Source organism: Morus notabilis, unplaced genomic scaffold (assembly GCF_000414095.1).
Source record: "Morus notabilis unplaced genomic scaffold, ASM41409v2 Scaffold229, whole genome shotgun sequence".
Taxonomy (NCBI): Eukaryota; Viridiplantae; Streptophyta; class Magnoliopsida; order Rosales; family Moraceae; genus Morus; species Morus notabilis.
Window position 1 is genome coordinate 64829 of NW_010362793.1, and position 24461 is coordinate 89289.

A 24461-nucleotide genomic window follows, 5' to 3' on the forward strand; every position below is an offset into this window, starting at 1 on the left:
GTAGAATCCGTTAACCTCTCTAATTATATATGCATTCTTGAGTACCATTGATTCTCTAATGGATAGTGATTCATAAAACACATTCATGAACCGGAGTGCTCTTACTAATCCAAGTACCGAATCAACACTCAAGAGAATTATTTATCTACTTCTTTCTTAAGAAGGAATGGATTCCATCTCGTATAATAACATTCCTGGCTACATATTTCATCATGTCTCCAAAATACAAGGAATAGGATTCAGGGTCTCGGAATCCGTACCAAGTAAATCAAAAGATGCAAATCCATAAATAGGAGTTTGTTAAGAACTCAGAATTAAGATCATTCTATATATGACCATCAGTAGACTCAATTAGAATTTCTATGCTGCTGAACGGAAATTATTAGAAATTCATATTGTGTCTATGTCCCTGTTCCACACAAGCTCATTATGTGAAATACACTCATTCAATATCTCACCATATTAACAGTGCGGATAGCACCGTTCCATTTTAAATGGGAATGACATGTATTAATAATGTTTTAATTAAAGATTCTGAACTTTAATTAAATTCATTATGAACAACGTTTTTTATTATTATCCGTAAACATTATCCTCTCGTATATAACACTTATATACAATGTTTAATGTTACATAAATAATCACGGAATTTTCATTTGATATTCATAAAATATTCATAAATATATGCTCATAAAATGATGAATAAACTCTTTTATTAATTAAATAATAAATATTCTATTACATCTCATGCTTCTAGGACACTATTCCCAACACTTAAATATGGTACTTCAGGACCGAGGACTTCTTCATTAGCCTCACAAGGGTGAAATGGATCCTTTTCAACATTAAGTGATCTAACACTCATTGGAGTACTTAAAGGGTATGCTTTATCCATGTTAAAATGTTTTAAGTCCCTTTTAGTATAGTTTGATTAATTCACAAGTATTCCACTTTGAAGGTGTTCAATCAGTAAACCGAGACAATTTTCATTTTTCCAAGGTTTTTCATTTCAAAATTTATCATTTAAGTATATCACAACTTCTTCAATTTCTTTATGAGTTCTAACGATGTTCAAATCATCGACATAAACAGCGACTATAACAAAACCAGATATTGTTCTCTTAATAAAAAAATACATGGGCATATGGGATTATTCACGTATCTTTCTTTTGATAAATATTCACTTAAGCGATTATACCACATGCGTCCGGATTGCTTCAACCCATATAATGATCTTTGTAACTTAATTGAACATATATCTTTAGGTTTTAAATTTGGTGCTTCAGGCATCTTAAATCCATCAAGAATTTTCATATAAATATCACTATCAAGCGATCCGTACAAATAAGTTGTAATAACATCCATAAGACGCATCTCTAAATTTTTAGAAACTGTTAGGCTAATTAAGTATCTAAACATAATATCATCCATTATAGGAGAATACATTTCCTCATAATCAATCTCAGGTTTTTGTGAAAAACCTTGTGCAACAAGTTGAGTTTTATACCTTACAATTTCCTCTTTCTCATTACGTTTTCACACAAAAACCCATTTGTATCCCACAGGTCTCACGACTTCAAGCGTTAAGACAATAGGTTAAAAAACTTTACGCTTATTAAGCGAATTTCACTCAGCTTGTACAACATCTTTCCATTTGATCAAATCGTGTCTATTTTGACATTCATAAATGGATTTTGGTTCAGGATCCTTAGTTCCGTTAATAATTTCACATGCCACGGAATAAGAAAATATTTCATCAATATTTTTAATTTCATTTGTATTGATATAGTCAATAGAGATCTCACTTTTTACAACACCTTCAGAATTTTCTATGATATCGAGAATCTCTTTGTTTGTATTATTTTGTGTTTCTTCCGAAACATTTTCCTCCAAATCGGGGTCATTATGCTCATTTACTCTCTTTCTTTTTTGAGAATTTTTGTCTTTAGAACCGATAGGTCTACCACGCTTTAGGTGTGTTTTAGACATATTAATGACTTCATTACCAGATTGTCCTTTCAGGATTTCAATTCAAGCGGGAGCATTTGCAGTTGGTACATATGATTTAGTTATCCTTTTTGTATCAGTTAAAGTATCTGGTAATTGATTTGCTAAGATTTGTAAGTGTATAATCTTTTGCACTTCTAGTTCACACTGCTTTGTGTAAGTATCAAGATGCAACAATGATGGTTCATACCATGTAATTTCCTTTTCCAACTATTTATTTTCTTCCCCTAATGTTGGGAGGTCTACCTCATTATAATGACAATAGACAAAACATGCCATAAAAATATCTCCAGTTTGAGGCCCAAGATATCTAATGGTAGAAGGGGATTCATACCTAACATAAATTCCTAATTACGAAATATTTAGTTCTTGACAAAATGCCAGTTGTAAAGGGGAGTACTTATTATAAGCACTTGGTCTGATGCGAATTAATGCCGCAGCATGTAAAATTACATGATCCTATACATAAATATGTAGCTTTGTTCTCATTATTAATGATCTAGTGATAAGCTGGAGGCGTTTAATCATTGATTCAACCAAACCATTTTCTGTTTGCATGTGAACAATAAGATGTTCGAGAATAATTTCAATGGACATACAATAATCATTAAATGCTTGAGATGTGAATTCACCAACATTATCAAGTCTAACTTTCTTGATTGTATAATCAGAAAATTGTGCTCGTAATATAATTATTGGATCAAGAAATCTTGCAAATGCCACACTTCGAGTTGATAATAAACAAATATGTGACCATCTACTGGATATATCTATTAAGACTATAAAGTATCAGAATGGTCCGCGGTGGGTGTACAGGTCCACATATATCACCTGGAATACGTTTAAGAAATGTAGGTGATTCTGTTTCAATTTTGGCTGTGAAGGTCTTGTGATCAGTTTACTAAGAGAACAAGCTTCACATGAAACTTTATTCATTTGAAAGATCTGTTGGCCTTTTAATGGATGTCCATGTGAACTTTTCACGATTCTTCGCATCATTGTTGAACCAGGATGATCCAAACGGTCATGCCATAGGGTTAATATTTGGGGATCTTCTTTAACTACCATGTGTGACTCTATCACATTTACATATGTGTTATGTAATCCCGAAGAGAGTTTTAGAAGTTTTTCTAATATGTACTTCTTTCCTAATACGTTAGCAGTTAAATACATATATTTCTCATTCTCTTCAATTTCAGATTGTGTTCATATCCATAAACATATATGTCTTTGAAACTCAACAAACTTCTTTTGAACTTTGGTGAAAACAAAATATCATTTATGGAAAATTTTGTTCCATTTGGCAATACAAAATTTACTCTACCAGTCCCCTCAACCAGATCTACATGACCTGATATTGTATTGATTATTGTCTTTGTTGGTTTTAAATCAGAGAAGTACTTTCAAGTTTTAGGATAGTGTTTGTTGTACCACTATCTGAAATACAGACATTCCCGATATTAACTTTGAACTTAGCTTCATCTATATTAAGCTTTCACTTGAATTAAAAAGGGTAGAAACTTGTAGTAGGATTAGGGCTAGGACCTACTTTCTTTTGATTTTAAGGTAAATGCTTGTAATTGGATCAAAGCCTCCTTTCTTTGAATTAATGAATGTAGACAATCGCAGTAGGAATAGAATGTTTGTACTAATAACGTGTTATGAAAAATAAGAAAATAGAAAACTAAGTAGAAAACTTTAGAGAGAGAAACTAGAGAGAGAGTTTCATTAATCTTGTGAATGTATACAAAATGTAGGGCCTTAAAACTCTATTTATAAGAAAATTTTTGGCATTATTCACAGTTACTATTTGCATAATAAAATTTTGATGTGAACAATAACTTTAACTCATTTACATAATAACTTTGATTAAAGTGAACAACTATTATTTGATGGGTAGTGTCAATGCCAATACCGTAGAATAATCTCCAATCATCAACAACAACAAAAACAAAAACAAAACAAAATTATTCTCTTGATAGCAGACTGGTTATTTTGCAGACTTTTTTTTTGTTACACGCATCGCCAACCACTAATAAAGTAACAAGTTAAAGAATTTAAATAAAGCTTTTTTTTTTGTTACACGCGTCGCCAACCACTAATAAGGTAACAAGTTAAATAATTTAAATAGAGATTCACCGGTTGGTGGAAATAGAAGATTTTTTTTTAGACCTTTTCCTGTACGTTGAATTTCTGATTGTTAAATCTAATTAAAATTATATCAGATTAAAAAAATATGTAGAAGAAATAATTTTTGATCAAGACTTAATGGCTGAAAAATAAAAAACTACTAATAGTTCATTTTTTTCAACCGAACCAGAAAAATTCTTTTTTTTTAAGAAGATCTTTTGAATGTTGGTGGGAGAATAACAAGGAATCTGTTTGTTTCTTAGGAATTCAGGTTATAAACTCTAAATTTTATGATATGTATAGATAATGTTCCGGTACATTTTTCCCTTATTTTCTCATAATAGTGTTATAAAACTATGAGTCAAGTTTATTTTTCTCTTTTATTTTTTATTTTTGAGATTTTCATAATAAGACTTGTAAAATTTAATTATTCATAAGTCTTTGTTTTTTAATCATCATATTTTTATTAAAATTATTTGTTTTATATTTTTTTATTTTAATACGATTTTGATCAAATATCCAACTAGGACTGTTCATGGGTTGGGTTGGTGCGGGGTGAGACTTTTTCTTCCTCCGCCCCAAAGAGTGCAGGTTGCACATATTTGGCCCCAACAATGTTAGAAAAATTTCACAACCCCATGATGTTTGGGTTGGGTTGGGGCGGTGCGGGGTGGGTTGGGTGGTTTCAAAGAATCAAAGACTCAAAGTTCAATATAGCATCAAACATGAAGCAAAGTAGTCCATTCAACATCAAACATAAAGCAAACATAAATTAGTCTACACTCAAAAATTAGTCTTAACATAAAACAAACATAGAGGCTTAATTCAAACATGAAGAAACTAGAGAGTAGAAATGAATTACATGCCTAGGGTTAGATATTAGAGGAGACAAGTTAGAGCGCGAGTTGAATTGGAGTGTACGGGCCATTATATGCCCAACCCACACCCCGCTCTAAAACTTCGGGCCAGACATTGAATGGGCCACAAAAAAAAAAAAAATTAATACTAAAAATTATATTTTTTAAGTTAAGTTAGGGTGGGGTGGGTTGAGCCTGCGAATTTTGTGGGTTTATGAACAACCCAACATCCAACCGTTAGAAAGATACACTATCAATAGAAGCTCCCAACGTAGGACTTTTTTTTTTTTTTTTTTTTAATAAAACTACGAGTCAAGTTAGCAAATGGGAAAAGTGGACACTAATAAGAGCATTGTTATATGATTAATTAAGGTGTGAAAGACCAGAATCTTTTTTTTTATTCTCTCACATCAAATCACTTTTTCCTCACACCTATACATGTTAAAAAAATAAAAAATAAAAAACTTCATTAAGAAGACTGGTGGTTGGAGATTCACTAATTCTATTTTGTTTTGATATGAATTAAGAAGTTGGGAGAACATTTTTTATAGTCAGATTGATAATCATGCATAAAGTTGTCATGAAAATCTTGCTTACAGCACATATAGTGCAGTGACAAGAGTCTACAAAAACTCCAAAGCTTGACCATACATTTTTAAAAGCTTTAATTTCCCTTTTGAAAAATGTTCGGCATTCAACTTTATGATTATATCATTCCCATTACTCAATGATGTTATTTTTTCTAAACATTTTTATCGTTCAAGAGAAAGAAAGAAATAATAAAAAACTATAATTAATTGCTAGAGTCGTAATTAAATAATGGAAACTCTTCTCGTTGATAGATTGTATGAGACAAGAAAAAGGTCGGAAAACTTTAGGTGAAATAGAAGAATAACACTTAAAAAGAGCTTGAATTAGATTGTACTTTTTTCTTTCTGAATTTTCGAACGTACTTATTATATAAAAAATTATTAGCCTAATTTACACAAAAATTATACACGTGAATAACTATATTTTATAATTGACACTGAAAGAAGGTTTATGTGTTTGGAAGGAATCTTCAGAAATTTATCAGGATCTCATGATAATATATATGTATTATATTGTATACGAAAAGTCAGTGTTTTTGTTTTGGGGCTGAAAACAATAATAATACAAAAACAAATTACAGATTTAATGTGGTTAATTTTTATCTTCAAGAGCTTGACAAGACTCGATTGATCTTTTGTGCATATTTTGTGGAACTGCTAACAACTTTATCCTTTGTCTAATTAACAATTATTATTTAGTTTCCTCAAGTAAAAGAAACTAAAAAAACAATTAGAGATAAATAAAAAAAAAGATAAGTTTATGGCTTCTTAAAAAAAAAAAAAAAAAGAGTACATTACTTTTTCATGATATACGTCTGTTGTGGCATGACATTTGTCATGTATACAACAAGAGACAATCTTCTTTTATCCGTTTTTTGTAATTTATATAATTATATGTTTACTGGGACAAGATACGAGCCCTACTATGTTTATTTTGGAGGCCTTTTGTAAAAATAATCTAATAGAAAAGTTTTTTTCATAAAATGACAATTTAAAATTTTGTATTTGTAAAATGATTTTTTGAAAAAAAAGAAAAACGAAAAAAAAGGAACCCAAAACCCCCTAATCAGTTTTCATGTTTTCATGGCTAAACATGTGAGCCCGCCGCCTATCCCCACCGGAGATCCCGCCGACCATCCCCATCCCCACCCGCGACCCATTGCACCTAAGCAAACCCAGCCAAGCCCCATCCCTATCGCGCCGCCCACTTTGAGAACCCCGGCCAATCACGCCACCCACTTTGAGAACTCCAGCCACTCGCAACGCCCACCTCGCGAACCCAGCCATCGCAATCGCGCCGCCCCCGATCAAGCCACCTCCCAATCATGTTGGCCTCCCAACTTTTCGTTATGAATTGAACCAGGCCTTCGAGGGCTTTCTTCTGCAATGGAGAGTTCTTCTTGCTCATGTCGGCGAGAGAAGGAGGGGGCTCCGCGACTGGGCGATGGGCTATGGTAATAAAATAAATAAAATTAAAATTAAAAAGTAATTTTCTTAATTTTACTTTTTTACTCGGTTATTTTAGCCAAATTCTCTTTATTTTGTTAACAAACCCTACTATGTTTTTTTTTTGTTTTTTTTTTTTTCATTTTTCACTTATGTTTTTTTTTGTTTTTTTTTCATTTTTCACTTGGAATTTTAAACTTTTGAGGATTTGAGTTTTCATCTTAAAATTTTAACATGTTAAATGGAGTATTTCAATATCCTTATAAGATAGTGTTTATCATTAAGAAAATTATATAAACAATGTGGGACTTATTTTACTATTTGCACGTCTTGACAAAATGATGCTTTTTTTGAAGTCACTAATTTTATATTAGAAAGATTAAACTGCTCATTTAAACTTATTGAGCTCTGATACCGTGTAAAAATTAAACTTTTTAAGGACTCAAACTTTCATCTCAAAACGTCAACCTTACTCTCTCAAAAACCAAACCTCACATTCGTAAATTCAGCTTGTTTTTCGTTCTTTTTTTTAGAGCCGTTACAGTTAAAGCCACCGAGATTTTTCATAGTCATCACTGATTTCATCTCTGTGTCAGTCTATAATGCCTCCATCAAAGAAAAAAGTCGTCATGACGAACCACCAAAGATCATTATCGCATAACCCAACCGTATTTCACAGGCGCCAAAAGTTATAAGGAGTTTTAATATGTTTATTTATTTATTTCATTTCACGTGTTGTGTATAAACGATTAAAAATAAAGAAAAGCAGAAAAGAAAAAGGGCAAAAAAGTAAAAGGATAAAAGAGAGAGGAATTAAAAAAAAAAAGGGACTCGTATTGTCATTTTTTTTTTTATAGTAGTTGAAAATAAAAGAAAACAAATAAAATAAAAAAATATATTGAAGAAAGTGATTGATTGATGGGAGAAACAACAGGAAAATTAATTATTGTTGAGAGCTCCGTAGGGTCCCGTTTATTTTACTGATTCGAGTTTTACTACAATAAAAAACTCTTAGAAATGATCACATAACTTTTTTGTTACAGTAAAAAACTCTCACATAAAATAACACATCAGCTCGAATTAAAAACTCGAATCAGCGAACTAAACGGGCCCTAGATTCCTTGGGTAAAACGTGGGGAGGTGTTGGGACAAAACGCACCCCTTACATTCACGCAATAAAAAAATAAACTTAAACAAAAATAATAAAAAAATAGAGAAGAAAAAGATTTAGGTGGTTCAAAAAAATTCCTTACGACCACAGAAAATAGAGAAAAATTCACTAACAGTTTCAGAATTACACACTCAACAAACTTTCTCACTTTCTCTCTCTACCCAAAACCCCTTAGTGTATTTCTCTCCTCACTTTTCTCTCTCTCTCTCTCTCAAAAGGAGGTACTCTGCCTCTACACTTTTTTATGAGCACACTTTTCTCTGAACACGTAAAGCCTTATACAAATCACTTATTTATATACTCCTAATAACCCTTGCCCCAAAAACAGAAAACAACAACTTACCAAAAAATACGAAATAGTAATTTTTTCAAAACCAATTTGAGTCACTTACTTAACAATCTCCACCTTGACTCAAATTCTCTCAACTTACACATTGGGGTATCCAATCTCGAAACCCGTCATCACATCGACAATGCAAACCTCAACAAGAATAAACATGTATTAAGTTCAAAGTCTCATCAAACTTGATACGAGAAACTGTCTTCTTCTTCTTCAAAGTGTCTTCACTGCTACAAGTCGTCACCATTTTGTCTTTATCATCTTCAATTGTTATCATCTTGTTGCACTCTTTTACTCATGCAACTTCTTTCACAACAAAAGAAGATTCTTTGTGGCCTGGCTTCACCTTCATAGCTCCACCTACAATTGTAGTCTCAATCAGTTTATACAAGTTTTTCACTTTTTCACCCTTCATGGCTACTAAATCACATCTCTTGACTTGCATAAAATCACTCTTCGCATTGTACTCACAACTTAAAGTGTTCAAAGCTCCCAATGAAATCAAACTTCTCCTTAGTTGAGGAGCATTTTTAACATTTGTCAATGTCCTCACAACTCCACTACACATCTTCACCTTAACAGTACTTATACCAATAGCTTAACACTAGAATCATTAGCCATCAACAAAGCATCGGCATCACAGGGCTTATAGGAATCAAACCACTCTTTATGTGGACACATATGAAATGAGCATCCAGAATCCAAGATCCAAGAATCAAAAATATTTTCATAAGCAATAACAGAATTAACATCATCTTCACTATCATACATATCACCAACAACATTACAGAATCTGAAGTCTCCTAGTGTTCTTGCTTTCTATTTTCTTCAAGGTGCTTCGTCAATTCTTCACAATTTCTCCTAATATGCCATTTCTTATGACAATAATAGTACTCAATATCCTTTCTTAGATAGGATTGGAACAATCATCTCTTTTATCATAACATCTCCCTCGTGACTTGCTTCTACCCCTATTCGAATCTAACTCTGCCACTGAAACTCGTTCAGTATGAGACGTAACACTAGGCTTTTTCATATTTGCAGCCTCTAACAGAGCAGTCAACACCTCACCACAGTCAACGTTGTCTTTTCGACTAACAGTACGCAGTCACTAAAATCTCGTATGATTTGGGTAAGGAGGCTAACAAAATTACCATTTTATCTTCCTCACCAATTTTGACCTCTACACTTAATAATTAAGTTATATAGTTATTAAAATTATTTATATGGTCCCTAACATCACTTTCTTCATTCATCTTCAACTCATACAAGTGCTTCTTCAAATATAGTTTAGTTATTAGGGATTTCGACATATAAACTTTTTTTAATTTTTTCCATAACTCAGAAGGAGATGTTTCATTCATAATACTATATTTCACTTCAGGAGCCAAACTTGAACGAATTATGCTTACCGCTCTCACTTCCAATTTTTTCTAATCTTTATCTTTCATATTTTATGGCTTCTTTCCTTACAATACTTTCAGTCATCCCTGTTGAATCAAAACATCTTTAACCGTACTCTATCATATGCTTAAATTACTCTTCTCGTCAAAACACTCAATCTGCTCAAACTTTATCTCGGACATCATCTTGAGTGCTACACCCACGCAATAGAAAAATAAACTAAAACAAAAATAACAAAAAAAATAGAGAAGACAAAGATTTAGGTGATTAGGAAAATTTTCTACGTCCGCGGAAGAGGAGAAAAATTCACTAACATTTTCATAATTACACACTCAACAAACTTTCTCACTTACTCTCTCTACCTAAAGCCTCTTACACCTTTGCCTATCTATCTCCTGACTTTTCTCTCTCTCTCTCTCTCTTTCTCTCTCAAAATGAGGCACTCTGTCACTACACTTTTCTCTTAGTACACTTTTCTCTGAGCACACAAAGCACTTATTTATAGGCTCCTAATAACCCTTGCCCAAAAACAAAAAATAGTAACTTACCAAAAAACATGAAATAGTAACTTTTTCAAAACCAATTTGAGTCACTTACCTAACAAGAGGGATGTACAAGTGGATGTAACCAATTCATCAATGCTAGCTCGAATATTGTCGAGACTCTTGGTGCTTCTCAAGGTGGATGCATTGGTAGGACTTCTAACGAACATGTGGGGAAGACTAAGTTCGAGTTAGGCCAAAGAAACCATAATCTAGGGACCGCTTCATTGCCAAAAGGACTAAAATACCCCTACAAAAGTGTTAGAAAACCTAAAAACAACAAAGAAGAAAATCATATGGGTGAAAGTTGGTGTGGGGAGTAACCAAAGGTTGATGAAGAATGGACTTGGGTTGGATAAGGCCTTAACAGAGCGAATATGACTCGTGTAATGGATAAGGCTTTAAAAGAACAGATAATGTTGCTCCGGAGGCCACCTCGAGAGGAGTGGGGTTGAGATGAGCTCTTATGGCTGATAATAAGGATGAAGTCTTAATACTTTTTGAGCTTCAAAATATGCTACGTGAGACGAACGCCTGTCGCTTTGGAGGTATTCGAATCTGTCAAGAAAGCTCAAGGAAGTTTCAAACACTCTCAGGGGGTGAGCGAATGGAGATTCAACATCACTTCTTGAGGGATGTAGTAGCTCGGAGCACTCCAAAATCAGTAAAACCTCGAGAACAAGAATGTTTGAGTCTTTAGCACAAAAGACACTAGAAATGAAGAAAATCGCTTAAATGAAATGATCAGAAGTTGATCAGGGGTGTAATGGTTTTTTTTTTTTTTTTGAAATATGTGGAAGAGGGGATATTTATGGGAGAAATTAGGAAGCTGTGATACTTGCTCCGAGACACAATACCGTATGCTCTAACGGAAACCTATACACATAATTCCCTTTAGAGAAAAATCATTAACTGCCTTCCCAGAGGTGACAAACAGGTCGACCAAAAAGGCGAGAATGGTGGAGTGTCACGATAACACGGAGCCATACGACATGCTCTAATGGAAACTTACACACACAATTTCCTTTCAGAGTAGAATCGCCAGTTGACTTATCGGGGTTGACAAAAAGGATGACAAAACACCAAATTGAATGTTTTGGATGCTTACTCTATGGGAGATTGGACAGCGCTCTGATAGAGGACTGTACACTCCATTTCTTTGAGAGCTGAAAAACGATGAAGTTATGACCCTGTTTATTTCCGTTTTCATTTCTATTTTTTACGTTTTTCGAGACTAAAAAATGAAAACAGAAACAAAAAATGCGTTTGGCCTAAAAATTTTTTAAAAACAAAAACAAAACCGTTTTTGTCTTTTATGAAAAATTGAAAACGAAAAAAATGTGTTTTCATTTTCTCGTTTTCGTTTTCTGAAAATGGATTTCATTTTTTTTTTCATTTTCTTCTCTCTTTTCTGAAACTGTTTTTGTCTTATATAATGATGTTTATTTAATATTATTTATTTAATATATTATTATTTAATATATTTAATAATATTATTATTTTAAATATTATTACATGTTTTCAAAAATTAAACCACCAAACGCAGTTTCAGTTTTTTTTTTAAAACTGAAATCAATCTCTAAATAAAACTACCAAACGCATTTCTAGAATAATTTCAAAATGAAAATGAAAACGTTTTCATTTCTATTTTCATACAGAAAACAAAAACATTTTGGAACCAATTCCAAACGCACCATACCTTTTTACTGATGGGGAAGGTTCTAGAAGTGAATTTCTTCAATTCTTAAACTCTCAAGGGCTGAAATGAATAGATTGGGTTTCCAAAAGACACAAGGAAGGTTTTTTGGATTTAATTTTTCATCACTTATTTATTCCTAACTTGATTAATTTGAAAACTCCCCAAGTAGGATTTAAATTAATGTCAAGTCAAGAGATAAATGGCCCAATACCCATAGCCCACCACCACGACCCACATGAGTTCCCCGAGTGTGGCTTAAGTTCACGAAGCGAGTCTAACAACGTCATGTGACAAAGTTATTAGACTTGGACCCTTATATTGAATTGTCTGGAAGAGATCTGAAGATACATCGCTAAAGCAAATTTGAACTAAAAATTTTGAAACTCATTTTAACTTGAGCCTTTTATTTGATATCTCGATCCCTTTTATCCATTGATCCTTAGAGAAAGGAAACAAATACTCCTATAGTTATTTGACTAAAACGAATATTAATCAAGAGTAAGATGTAAAAATCTAAACTCGTGCATTCTAAGTGGTGTTTGTCTTCTTTCCCCTATCATATTTATTCAAATAAATGTATTAGTCAAAAGGGAGTTAATTAAGAGTATAAGGTAAAAATCAAGACCCATAACACTTTAAGATAAGTTCAACAACTTTCTCTGGATCCTTTTGAATCCATTGATCCCTATAATCTCGTTAATCCTTGATCCTTTTGATCCTATAGATCTCATTGATCCCATTGAAGCCGTTGAAGAGTATTGTCAAAGATCTTCCACCACCTCTAATTTCATAACAACAATTTTATTGGGACTATTGAAATATCAGTTTCTAATTTTTAATCCGTTTCTAATATTGTTTAGAATATCATTAGGCTACTCATTATTGATAATTGGGTAGTTTCCATTATTTGTTAGTTTACTTTTTTATTTGCATTAGTTTCTTTTCTTGTTTTTTGTTCCATATAAATAAGGTGGGTATTGTCTCTGTTAAATTTATCAGTGAATAAACAAAAAATGTATTCTTAATATGTAAACATATTGTCGAATCACGTTAAATTCTTTATTCTTCTTCTCTTCTATCTTTCTTTTTTTCATTCATTTATTTATTTTTCTTTTCAAGTTAAATAACATCATCAATTTATTACTTATAAATAATGAATTAAGTCATGACTTTTAAACCTCAAGCCAATAATCAAATAGAGCCAATATGAGTCAAATAAAAAGGCTAAGAGCATGAGCAAATATTTTCCTATTTTTCAAATTGAATGTTCCTTTCTGCACATGAATAATCTAAAACAAATTAAATGCACTAGTTTGTTTATTTTAGAAAGAGCCAAGTCTTTTTCCAAACAAAAAGATGAAAAAGACGAAAAAGAGTGAGGGGAAAAAAAAAAAAGACTTTCTTCTGTGAAGTCTCTCTATTGGAACTTGGTAAGGCGTAGAATAAGAAACTTTTTTTCTTTTTTTTTTGAAAAGGGTGTATGACTTTTTCTTGATACACACGTGTTGTGCTGCGGTATAACATTTGCCACAGAAAATGATTATCATGTTTAGTTATGACTAGTCTTCTGGTTATTCCTTTTATCCAATTCCTCGATTGTTGGAACTCGATAAGAGAAGTAGAAAAAAACCAGGTGTAACAATAAAATGGGCAGATGGGTTTACTGATTTATTGCATCTCATCTACAGTTTTTTTTTTTTTTTTTTTTAAGATTTATTAGCCAAGTCAATACCTCAACAATAAACTGTCAGACCCTAAAAACTCTGTGAATTCCTTCATTAGTCATATGCCCTAAAATTACTGCTTTCAAAGAGCATTTTTTGCAGCCGAACTTAATGAAATGTTCGAGTGTTAGTCGACGTTGTGAAACTTTTTACTTCACTATAAAATGCACGTTATTACTTCACTACTCGCAAGTCATCAAACTTCTCATTAAACTAATTACATTTCTTCACTTTTAATTTTAACTTTTTCCGCTTTCTCTAATTTATTAACCCTTTTGGTTATTTCTCTTTTTCAATCCACGTTTAGATGGACACAGAGACAATAAGAACCATCGTAGGCATTGTTGGTCAGTCCCTTTCAAAAGTACCTTAATTATGTATTACCTCATTTGTTTCATAGGATTAAATTACTGTTATAGTATTTTCTCTTATAAAATTTAAATTATTGTTCAATCCTACAAACCAAACTATCAAAATATTTTTCTATTTTCTAATTTGCTTTTAGGGTAGTTAAAAACACCCCTTTTTTTTTTTCATTGTATTTGATATTTTCTTTCCCAGCTATAGCTATTCTTAATCACAATAGCCTCGTTCGTTTCGCTTATTCAAGTTTAGAATTCGAGTTTTGCTACAGTAAAAAACTCTCACAAACAGTCACATCTAACTTTTTTACTACAGTAAAAACTTGAATTTTAAACTCGAATCAGCGAAACGAATGAGGCCAATATTTCTAGTCATGGTTTATGAGTACCTGAAAATCCTAAAAAAAAAAAAAAAAAAAAAGAGGAAAAAATATATTTGTTATCTATATTTCTTTGGTACTCATGTAGCTTAATCTGTTCCTTTTTTCTTGGCAGGAAATGTCATATCTCTTGGACTATTTCTCTCCCCCATGTAATCTTCTTTATCTCTGTCACATACACACGCATTCATACCATGATAATCTTTTTTTATTGTACATGAAAACAATGGACCAGATCACTAATTTGTTTAATTGCATACTGCAGACCAACGTTTCTGAAAATATGGAAGGAAAAGTCAGTGCAGGATTTCAAGCCGGATCCGTATGTGGCAACTTTACTAAACTGTGCAATGTGGTCCTTCTATGGCCTCCCATTCGTTCATCCCGACAGCATTCTCGTGATCACGATCAACGGCACTGGATTCTTCATTGAACTCGCCTTCGTTGCCATCTTCCTCGCTTTCTCTACTTGGCCAAATCGCGTAAGTCATGTTCTATATATAGGACACCGCTTTTATTGTACAAAACACCTCTAGCTAAAAAGATACGCGTGTTTTTAAACGGCATATATCATATTTACATTATCATATAACTATGACACTATCTAATAAAAATATGACGATTCAAGAAATATTCACCTGAATACATAACAATTTATTATTATGAAACTTCGTTGTGTTTACCTAATTTAGTTTGTCCATATGTTGTTTGTTTTTTTTTTCAGAAAATGATCATCATCTTTCTTGTGGTCGAAGCTATCTTTTTGGCGGTTGTAGCTTTCGTAACCCTGAACTTTTTCCACACCACCAAGGCTCGATCCATGATTGTTGGAATACTTTGTATTATCTTTACGATCTCTATGTATCTTTCACCATTGACAGTCATGGTACGTAACAATATATGCTATATATTATGTAATCAATGTTTGATGTTCCATCAATTTTAGTTAATCTTAATTTCTGTTTTTTTTTTTTTTTTTTCGTCTGAGAAAAGTTGTGTTTGACTTGTTTTGTATTTGGTTAATTCATTAATTTGCAGAAAATGGTGATCCAAACAAAGAGTGTGAAGTATATGCCACTATGTCTCTCAGTTGCCACCTTCTTCAATGGAATCGTTTGGGTTATTTATGCTCTCCTTAAGTTTGACCCCTACATTGTGGTAAATATAAAAAATAATTAATTCTACTCTACAACATGAACAGTATGATCTTAATTTTTTATTTTTATTTGAGACCTCTTAATTAAATTAAAAAAAGGAGTATATAAACAAACCCCAATCCTATCTCCTTATATTAGCAAAATAAATAACCCTTTTGTGTATGGGTCTTGTTTTGGCAGATTCCAAATGGTTTGGGAACATTTTCTGCGCTCGTTCAACTCGTCCTATATTGCACATACTACAAGACGACAAAGTGGGATAGTGATGATGATCAGAAGCCTCACTCTGAAGTCCAACTCTCAGACGCAGTTTAGTAATGCAATATATATACAACATCAATGTGTAAAACAATCAGTTTCACTATTTTTTTTTTTTTTTTTTTTGGCTTTGGAAGAGTTTAGTTAATTAGTTAGTTTAAGGTCCCCTAGCAAGTTCTATGCATCAATCTGTTGTTTTGTAAGAGTTTACTTCACAATTCCTAATTTAATTTCGCAAGTTAATTTGGATTTACTTTATTAGTTGTTTAAATTTAATTTAACGTTGCCTCGTTCGTTTCGCTGATTCGAGTTTAGAATTCGAGTTGAGATGTGATTGTATGTGAGAGTTTTCTACTGTAACAAAAAAGTTAGATGCGATTGTTTGTGAGAGCTTTTTACTGTAACAAAACTCGAATTCTAAACTCCAATCAGCGAAACGAACGAGGTCATTTCTTAAGTTGTTGAATGTGTCCAAGTCGGTTGAGATACTTAGTTATGATGTTTCCTACTTTTGTGTCATTTATATGGTTGACCTAATATTCAGTAAAAATCATGTTGTCATATCATTCATTTGGTTGGCTTGTCTCAAAGAAACTGTACAAATTTCGTTTCACTTTTCTATCAGATTATCTGCACAGACTCTCATACAAGAGTCGGCCAAATTTTTCCTACTCAGCCTTTGTCTCGGCGCCATTGACATCATTAGACGTAAAGGTCTTTTCGTTTTCGTGATGCCTTCATCACTAATCGCAAGTAACTTTTTCTACTCAGTCCCTACCTGTTAGCGAAAAATCTACAAGTGCATTGAATCATAGACAAATAATAAAATAGTGAATATAGAGTATCGATTTTACAAGAATTATGTCAATTCTAATCAAGTATCGAAATTAGTCAACACTATAATTTTTTGAACAACCGAAAATAAAATAGAAAAAATAATAAAACAAAATATAAAAGAAAATTTAAATAAATAAAAAGACTATGAGAAAATTCTAGAAGTTCGATTTCACCTGGCCGTCTATTATGTCTTTTCAATGTCAACTTATCACTAATTAATTCTCCTAGTTTATAAGCTAAGAACCTAAATTTATTTCAACTCCCTCTTCTCAGTATCGAGTGAAAAATAATACTTAAATTCTGATTCTAATATCCCTATTGAAAATGAAGAAAATAAGAATTTATTATGCTCTATGGTTCTTCCAAAAAGGCTTCAAAAGAATTATAGGCCTCCCAAATTCTATAAAATCCTAGGTTACATCATCCAACAGTCAAATCTAAAATTCTCTCTCCCGGAGTGTTGGATTATAAATACTAAATCATTTAATCTATGGCCAGTAAATTAAAAACATTAAGAATAGGATAATATAAATAAACTAAATGGAAAATCAAATAATAAAAAAACATAATATCAAGTTATCTTCTTTATTTCTTACGACACGTTTGGTTGGGGGTAATGGAAATGAAAAGAAAGGCAATTCCTTTAGTAAAGTTTGTTTCTTATTATTTGGTTGAGAAATTCACGTCAGAAAAGTCTTTTCAATGAAAAGGCCATTCATCTACTTTGGTGGAAAGGTCATTCATCCAATCAAGAGTGGAATTGCAATCTGAAATTGGTGGAATCATTTTTTTCCCCAACTACCCTCTTCATCTTCTAAAAACACTACTCTAAAATCAAAACCCATCCATATATTTATCAGATTCAGCCTGAAGTTACAGCGAGACTCCATCTCTGATGCTTGCGTCGAGCACCGCCGGGCGCCGCGCCCACGTCCAAAGCCCACGTCAAAAGCCGCCATACATCGTCGGAACTCACATCCACTGCCGAAGCCCATTTCGAGCGCTGCCAAAGATCACCGGAATCGCGTCATTCTGGAGCTCTCAAGGCCGCCGAACGTCATCGGAGCTCGCTTTGAGTGCCTTCAGTGCTCCACCGTCAACATTGAAACTCACAATCAAGCTTGAATCTTTTCATAATTTTTTTTCTTATGTCGCTCTTCTTATTCATGGAAGAAGAAATTTTTGATAGCATAAAATAAATTCAAAGGCTAAGAAACACAAGAAACCGGTTGCTTCAATTGATGGGTCTTGTTTTTTTTTTTTTTTCTTATAAATTTGGAGTTCTTAGAGTTATAAATTCAAAGGCTTAAGAAACACAAGAAACCGATTGCTTCAATTGATGGGTCTTGTTTTTTTTTTTTTCTTATAAATTTGGAGTTCTTAGAGTTGTTCTTTTTGAAGATTGTAATGATTTTTTTTTTTTTTTTTTTAAGATTTGAGTTGCTCTGAACATTGTATTAATTTTTCAAATTTGTGATAAACTTTCAACAATACTTTTGAGGAATATATGTTTTTAGATTTGGTTTTTGTTTAGATTTGGGTTGTTGCTTCTGACACTTAGTGGCCACGTGTTGATATTTGAGTGGTTGAGTGATAAAGATAGCTCGTGCACTGCGCTTTTGAGAGTTGCTGATCTGGTTTTCTATTGCCCTTTTTGCTCCTATTTAATTGCAATTAAGGTCTAAAATTGCTTCTTTTAGTTTTACCTACAGAATTGTGAAAACTTAAATAATTAAAAGGGAAACTTATTAAAAATGAAAATAAAATAACACAAAATAAACTTAAAATAAAATAAATAATTAAAATAAAACGTTAAAAATCTTAAAAATGTGCAAATAAAAACGTAAATAATTTTATTTTTATAGAGTTATCACTGCCTCGACCCTATTGACATCCGTAGATGTAAAAATCTTTTCGTGATGCCTTCATGACCAATCACAATTCTATCATAATTTTTTTTTTGTATTAATCTTGAAAGTTTGCAAGTATATTGTTCCATTGCAAAAGTTATTGTATTTACTCTAAAAATATGCGAGTATAATGTAAGTTATATAACTCTATTGTTTGAAATTGATAAGTTTTTTTATATAAGGTTTAGAGGCGACAATGACATTTTTTTTTTTCTGCGGGATAAGAGCTTTTTTTTTTAATTTTTCTAACTTTATGGGTATACTTTAGATGTCAATTTCTTATTTAATTCTGCATTATTACATATGAATATGTTATTTCGACATAAATCTATATTGATCCATCACTAATATAAACTGGATCCTACTCAAAATCAAAATGGTTTACCAAGCTATTTTATCAATAATTACAGCATAAAATGCACAAGTTAACTTATTATTCCCTATACCAATACCGAGAATTCTACTGTTGGTACCACCAAAGGTCCATTTGTCTAAATTGGTTAATTATGACTACAAAACCGTTGAGTTAGCTCACTTGAACAACGTCCAATTAAAGAACTAGCCTGCTTGGTTCATGGATTAGAACCATGTGATTAGAATCATTTTTGATTGACGTATATTTTTTGTGAGAGAAAATATTGTAGCGAACCACGAATTATGATTCAAATCAGGGAACGAATCCTGATTCGAATCAGGGAACGAATCCCTTTACCAAACGGGCTCGAATCATTACCCACCCACTAGTGCCCCAGCTCAACTAAGGAACTAGCCCTTGATATTATTTTTATTCACTGCATTTTCTCAAAATCAGTAATATTGAAAAGCTTTAGAAAAAATTAGCAAATATACCTATAACTCATCTTTCTAATTTTGCGCCCTTATTTTAAAATTCTACCCCTCTTTAAGTTTTTAGTAATACATAAATAGAGAAAGTAATCTATTTATGACGTTCATCTTTTTTCTTTTTTCTTTTTTCCCTAAACCCTACCCATCTTAAGTTATTATTAATACATTAAGAGAGAAAGTAAGCACATAAATATTAATTTATGACGTTCTTCTTTTATGGTGTTCAAGATTTTCATATCTTTCAGTCCATTAATTAGGAAAACGAATTCCTTAGAGAACAAGGCCTTATTGCAATAATAGTATTTTCTCAAAGTATGTGATGAAAATTATCTTACAAATGAGGTGCTAAAAGAAACAAAAAATAAAAAGAGAGAGAGAAGACAAGATAAAAAGGAATACTAACAAAAGCTTTACATCCTCATAAAATGCGAGATGCAACTTTGTTTTCTTCAGCGTATACAAAGCAGGAATCTTCACCACTTGTTTTTTTTTTTTTTTTCTCCTTGTTAGTACCCCAAACTCTAATCTAGATCGGATCTTTCTGATCCTAAGAATAATCATATATTTATACACCACTACACCAGTTGTTTATCTGATCAAGAAGTAAAAAACCTCTCAGATAGATCAACAAGAAAAGAAGTAAAAATGGTCAAGGGCCTCGATACTTGCGGAAGCAGAGACAGCCCTGAGGCTGGTCACCAGGGATCATACCTCCGCCTTTCGATGTGTCAATCGCCTCCAACAGTGAAACTACCTCGTCCATCTCCGGTCGCTTGTCAGGGTTGGCGTCCCAGCATCTCTTCATTACATTCGCTAGGGAACTCGGGCAACATCTCGGTATGTTTGGCCTCAGATTCTGTCAGTTCGAGACAAAGTAGGAATTCTTCTCTCTTTAGTATCTGAACATTTTGAAGCAACAAACAAATGTTTGAATTGTTACTGGCGATCGGAGAAGAAGTGTTTACCTGGCAAACCACTGCTGAAGTAACTTCTGAGAAACTAAGGTCAGGATATGGCATGTCACAGCAGTATATCTCCCATAAACAGATGCCAAAGCTGTAAACGTCGCACTTCCTGTTATATGGATTGCCATTGAGAACCTGAAATTTTTGACAAATGAATTTCTTAGTGAGCAAGGACTAGTTGAATTTCGCACTTTTGATAACTGGGAAGCTTAAGTAATAAAAAGAGAAGATTACACATCAAGAGAAGATTTTAATTTAGACAAAGTACCTCGGGAGCCATGTAACCAAGTGTCCCAGTCTCCCCAGTCATGTCATTAGGATTTGAAGCCTCGACACGAGCCACCCCGAAATCAGCTATTTTTAGCGTCCGTGTCTTGTCCAAGAGCATGTTCTCTGTCTTTACATCTCTGTGAACAATCTTCTGTGAATGAAGGTAACTCAAACTGCAAAGCAAAGTTCGATTTTCTTCTTCAGTATTTTGCTAAACAGAATCACAAATAGAACTCTCATTCTTTAACTGCCAAATTAATAATTAGTGCTCAAATTTATTGGAAGGAAAGATTCAGCTAGAAAAGAGAGAAACAGATGAGTAATACCCTCTGGCAAGATCCAGGGCCAGCTGGGCCACAACCTTAAAAGCTAGCTTCCTCCGCATGTTCTTTATGAGGAAAGATTTCAGAGCACCCCCGGGAAGATATTCCACAACAACGCAACAGATGCTGGTGGGCATGCCAATTTGGCCGCTTTCAGTCTGTATTTGTAGTTCTGATGAACCCATTGTTGCTCCTATAAACTGAAAAAAACATAGACCACAATGTTGAGAGATCTACCCAGAAACAAAAACTAGGCGGCAATTCCAATGAGTCGAATACTTCAGCAACTCCTATTTTCCGTATGATAATTCAAAAGAACAAATTTAGTTTCGCGGATACAATAATGGTTGTGCTGCATCAAGAGTCCCATATTGTATATCATAGTATTGAAGGGGCCAAACGCCAAATTGAACAACAATGTTCACTGTCTAAGTCTAACAAACAAAAAGGAATATCTGAGTATCGACCCTCTTGAGCCCCAATCGAGCAAGTAGTTTCAATGGTGCTTTATCGCTCAACACCTCAACCGAAACTCAAAGATGTAACAGAACCACAAAGGCAAAACTAGAAATCGCACGTAGAATGAATAACAACATAAAAGTTTAATGGTGTTGCTATACGACATGGTGGGGTGCTCTCTCCATTTCTTGTCATAACTTAAACCATCAAAAGATTGAACATTTACAACTGACAACTAGAAATATTCGTGCTCGACAACCAAAAAAAACAAAAAAAAAAAGCATACTGCTGCAAAAACGTGATCCTATGCAAGTGAGATGATAATTGAATCCAAGTTTCCTTCTGCATAAGACTTTAATGAGCATGACATTGAGTATGCAAAGTTTCTTTCCTTAGTGCACAGTGCACACTAATATCTTAAAAGAGAAGTTTGCATAGATAGGTCCTGACCTTAGTAACATTAGGATGATCAAGTTTATGCCAGACAGCAACTTCTTGTGTAAAAGCTGCTCTTAGTGAAGCAATCTCAGCTTCCGTCCTGTGGCCCTCTTCACCCCAGTCAAGCAATTTAACTGAAATTACAAAACAACCCCAACAAATTACTGTCAATAAATCGTAACAAAACCAACCCCTTGTCAAAATCTAAAATTAATAAGATAGAAACTAGGATAATGTATAAAAAGAGAAAAGGTCAGACTTGGCTGGATTCAGATGGGGATGAGGATGATAATAACGACATAGAAAAATAGTAACTTTAGCTATCATGACATATATATTAGAATTTTTTAATGCAATATTTCAACCAACGGATGGGATCACATGAAAGTTCAAAATAAAATAAAATAAAAGTACAAATCTTCATCAGCATCATCAAAGTTAATGTCCTAACAGAAAACTTCATCCAAAATCCGTGTAAAAGTCACGGATCCCATAAGAGTACAATTGCAATAGGCAATCATCATACCCTCAAAATCAATTAACTTAAATATAAACCCAAAATTTAGCTTCCTAAGAAAAAGAACAAAATGTGAAATTTTTCAAGTTCTGGTGAGTTGTAACATCACTGAGGATGAATTTCTAATGGTCCACCTCATCCAATACTAATTGCAAGGCAACGTCAAAATCAATCTCAATCTCCAACATTAACTACATTCATAACACAAACCCAATTGGACAGCAATAATAATACTTTTAACAAGTTGAATAAAAGTAAACCAAATTAAAAAAAAAAGTACAAATGAGTACGCATAATAAACAAGAAATGGACAATTGGGTATTGAAAAAAAAAAAAAAGAAAAATCCTAAAGCTTGGATATTTCATAACTAAAAAACACATCAAAATTGGGTTTTTCTTTTTTCTTCTGATTCAATTCCTTAAAGTAAAATGGTAATAATAATAAAGAAGGATGATAAGTAAGAACAAACCGGCGACATCTTGGCCGTCGTAGACACCACGATGGACGGTCCCAAAAGTGCCACGTGCAATGACACTCTTGATGAGAAGCTTGGAAGGATCAATCTCCCAATCTTGCCTTTGCTTCAAAGGGCTCAAAACAGAAGTCTTGGCACTAATGGTGGTGGGAAGAAGATCATTGATATTATTATTATTATTATTATCATTATTATTATTATTAATATAAGCTTCCTCAAATATCTTCTTGTTCTTGTTGTCCAAATTCCAAACCTTGTTCAAGTGCCTCTCAAGCTGCTCATCCAAGCTCTTCAGATCAATCTGATCTGCTCTCACAAACCCATCATTGTTTTCCTTCATTTTCACTCTCTCTCCCCAAAAGGAACCACTTTGGACCTCAAATACTCGTCTGGGTCTCTCTCTAAATCTCTCAAAAAACCAAAAAACTCAACTTAGAAGAAGAAGAAGAAGAAGAAGAATAAGAAGAGATTCATTGTTTGTTGTTGTGGTTGGTTTTTGTTCTTGTAACGTGTTTGTGTAAATTGTAGAGGTTTTTGTTGGTGTTGGCAATGGCTATGGGGCTACGAGTCTCCAATCATCCATGTGGGCGGGCACATGGAATTGCCTGCGCTAGACGTGTACTTACTGCCCCACTTTGGTCTCCTCTCCCCTTCCCTCTCTTCCTATTTATTTACCCTCCCTGTCCTTTTTTCCTCTCTAATTTCTTTCTTTCTTTCTTTCTTTCTTTTTAGGGGAATTCCTCTCTAATTTCTCTTTTTTTTCTTTTTTCTTTTTTGTAATTAGTAACATGGGTAATGAATTGAGTTAATCCGACAACTGCTTCCCTAATTTATCCTCAATCTCTTTTTAAATCCTGAAGTGTCCCACAGTTTAATCTCTAATTTATTACATTGTCTTAACTTTGGTTATTCCGTTAAATAAATGATGGAATATGTGAAAATTAACAACTAAAATTGAAAACATAACAAAACAATACAACGAAATAAAAATTAATTTCGTAAATGTTAAATATTTCTTATTTGTGTTCCTAATTTATAAAGATTTCACTAAATATTTAACACTTAATGCGTTAAAAAGTGCGTTAGGAAGTGCATTAATAATGGATAAGTCATACTAGAAACGCATTTCTTTTTATCTATTCAACTTTTTTTTTTTTATAGAAAAATTGCAGTAAGACAAGTTATTTTGCTCTATAAATGAAGAAAGTTTTGATTACTCTTATGTAAAAAAAATTAACGATCGGAATTATAACCGTTCACGTTAAAAATTATGTACTATACAATATAAAAAATGAAAAGAAAAAAAGAATAATAATAATAAATTTTATACAATATTAAAAATTTGACGATATG

The 24461-nt window shown here is 32.8% G+C and overlaps 2 protein-coding genes across 2 annotated transcripts; one reads left to right on the forward strand and one right to left on the reverse strand.

Moving 5' to 3' along the window:
* The first annotated feature begins 14217 nt into the window (after positions 1-14217).
* On the forward strand, positions 14218-16124 carry LOC21398112 (bidirectional sugar transporter SWEET5). Its single transcript, XM_024168739.1, has 6 exons — positions 14218-14257; positions 14768-14804; positions 14918-15134; positions 15377-15538; positions 15691-15810; positions 15990-16124. The coding sequence occupies exons 1-6, from the start codon at positions 14218-14220 to the stop codon at positions 16122-16124; spliced, it is 711 nt and encodes a 236-aa protein (XP_024024507.1).
* Positions 16125-19945: 3821 nt separating this feature from the next.
* LOC21398113 (serine/threonine-protein kinase STY13) lies at positions 19946-23791 on the reverse strand. Its single transcript, XM_010102892.2, has 6 exons — positions 23103-23791; positions 22128-22249; positions 21222-21418; positions 20894-21068; positions 20626-20760; positions 19946-20516 (listed from the first exon to the last, which is right to left on the reverse strand). The coding sequence occupies exons 1-6, from the start codon at positions 23446-23448 to the stop codon at positions 20310-20312; spliced, it is 1182 nt and encodes a 393-aa protein (XP_010101194.1). The 5' UTR covers positions 23449-23791; the 3' UTR covers positions 19946-20309.
* Between the last annotated feature and the right edge of the window lie 670 nt (positions 23792-24461).

What these genes read in the sequence shown, in the direction of transcription:
- LOC21398112 (XM_024168739.1), top strand. Translation starts at nt 14,218, where the DNA reads ATGGACACAGAGACAATAAGAACCATCGTAGGCATTGTTG. An exon ending in GGACTATTTCTCTCCCCCAT is followed by an intron (nt 14,805 to 14,917) that starts GTAATCTTCTTT and finishes TGCATACTGCAG; the next exon opens with ACCAACGTTTCTGAAAATAT. An exon ending in TTTCACCATTGACAGTCATG is followed by an intron (nt 15,539 to 15,690) that starts GTACGTAACAAT and finishes ATTAATTTGCAG; the next exon opens with AAAATGGTGATCCAAACAAA.
- LOC21398113 (XM_010102892.2), bottom strand. Translation starts at nt 23,448, where the DNA reads ATGAAGGAAAACAATGATGGGTTTGTGAGAGCAGATCAGATTGATCTG. An exon ending in CGACGGCCAAGATGTCGCCG is followed by an intron (nt 22,250 to 23,102) that starts GTTTGTTCTTAC and finishes TTGTAATTTCAG; the next exon opens with TTAAATTGCTTGACTGGGGT. An exon ending in TTGGTTACATGGCTCCCGAG is followed by an intron (nt 20,761 to 20,893) that starts GTACTTTGTCTA and finishes CAAAAATTTCAG; the next exon opens with GTTCTCAATGGCAATCCATA.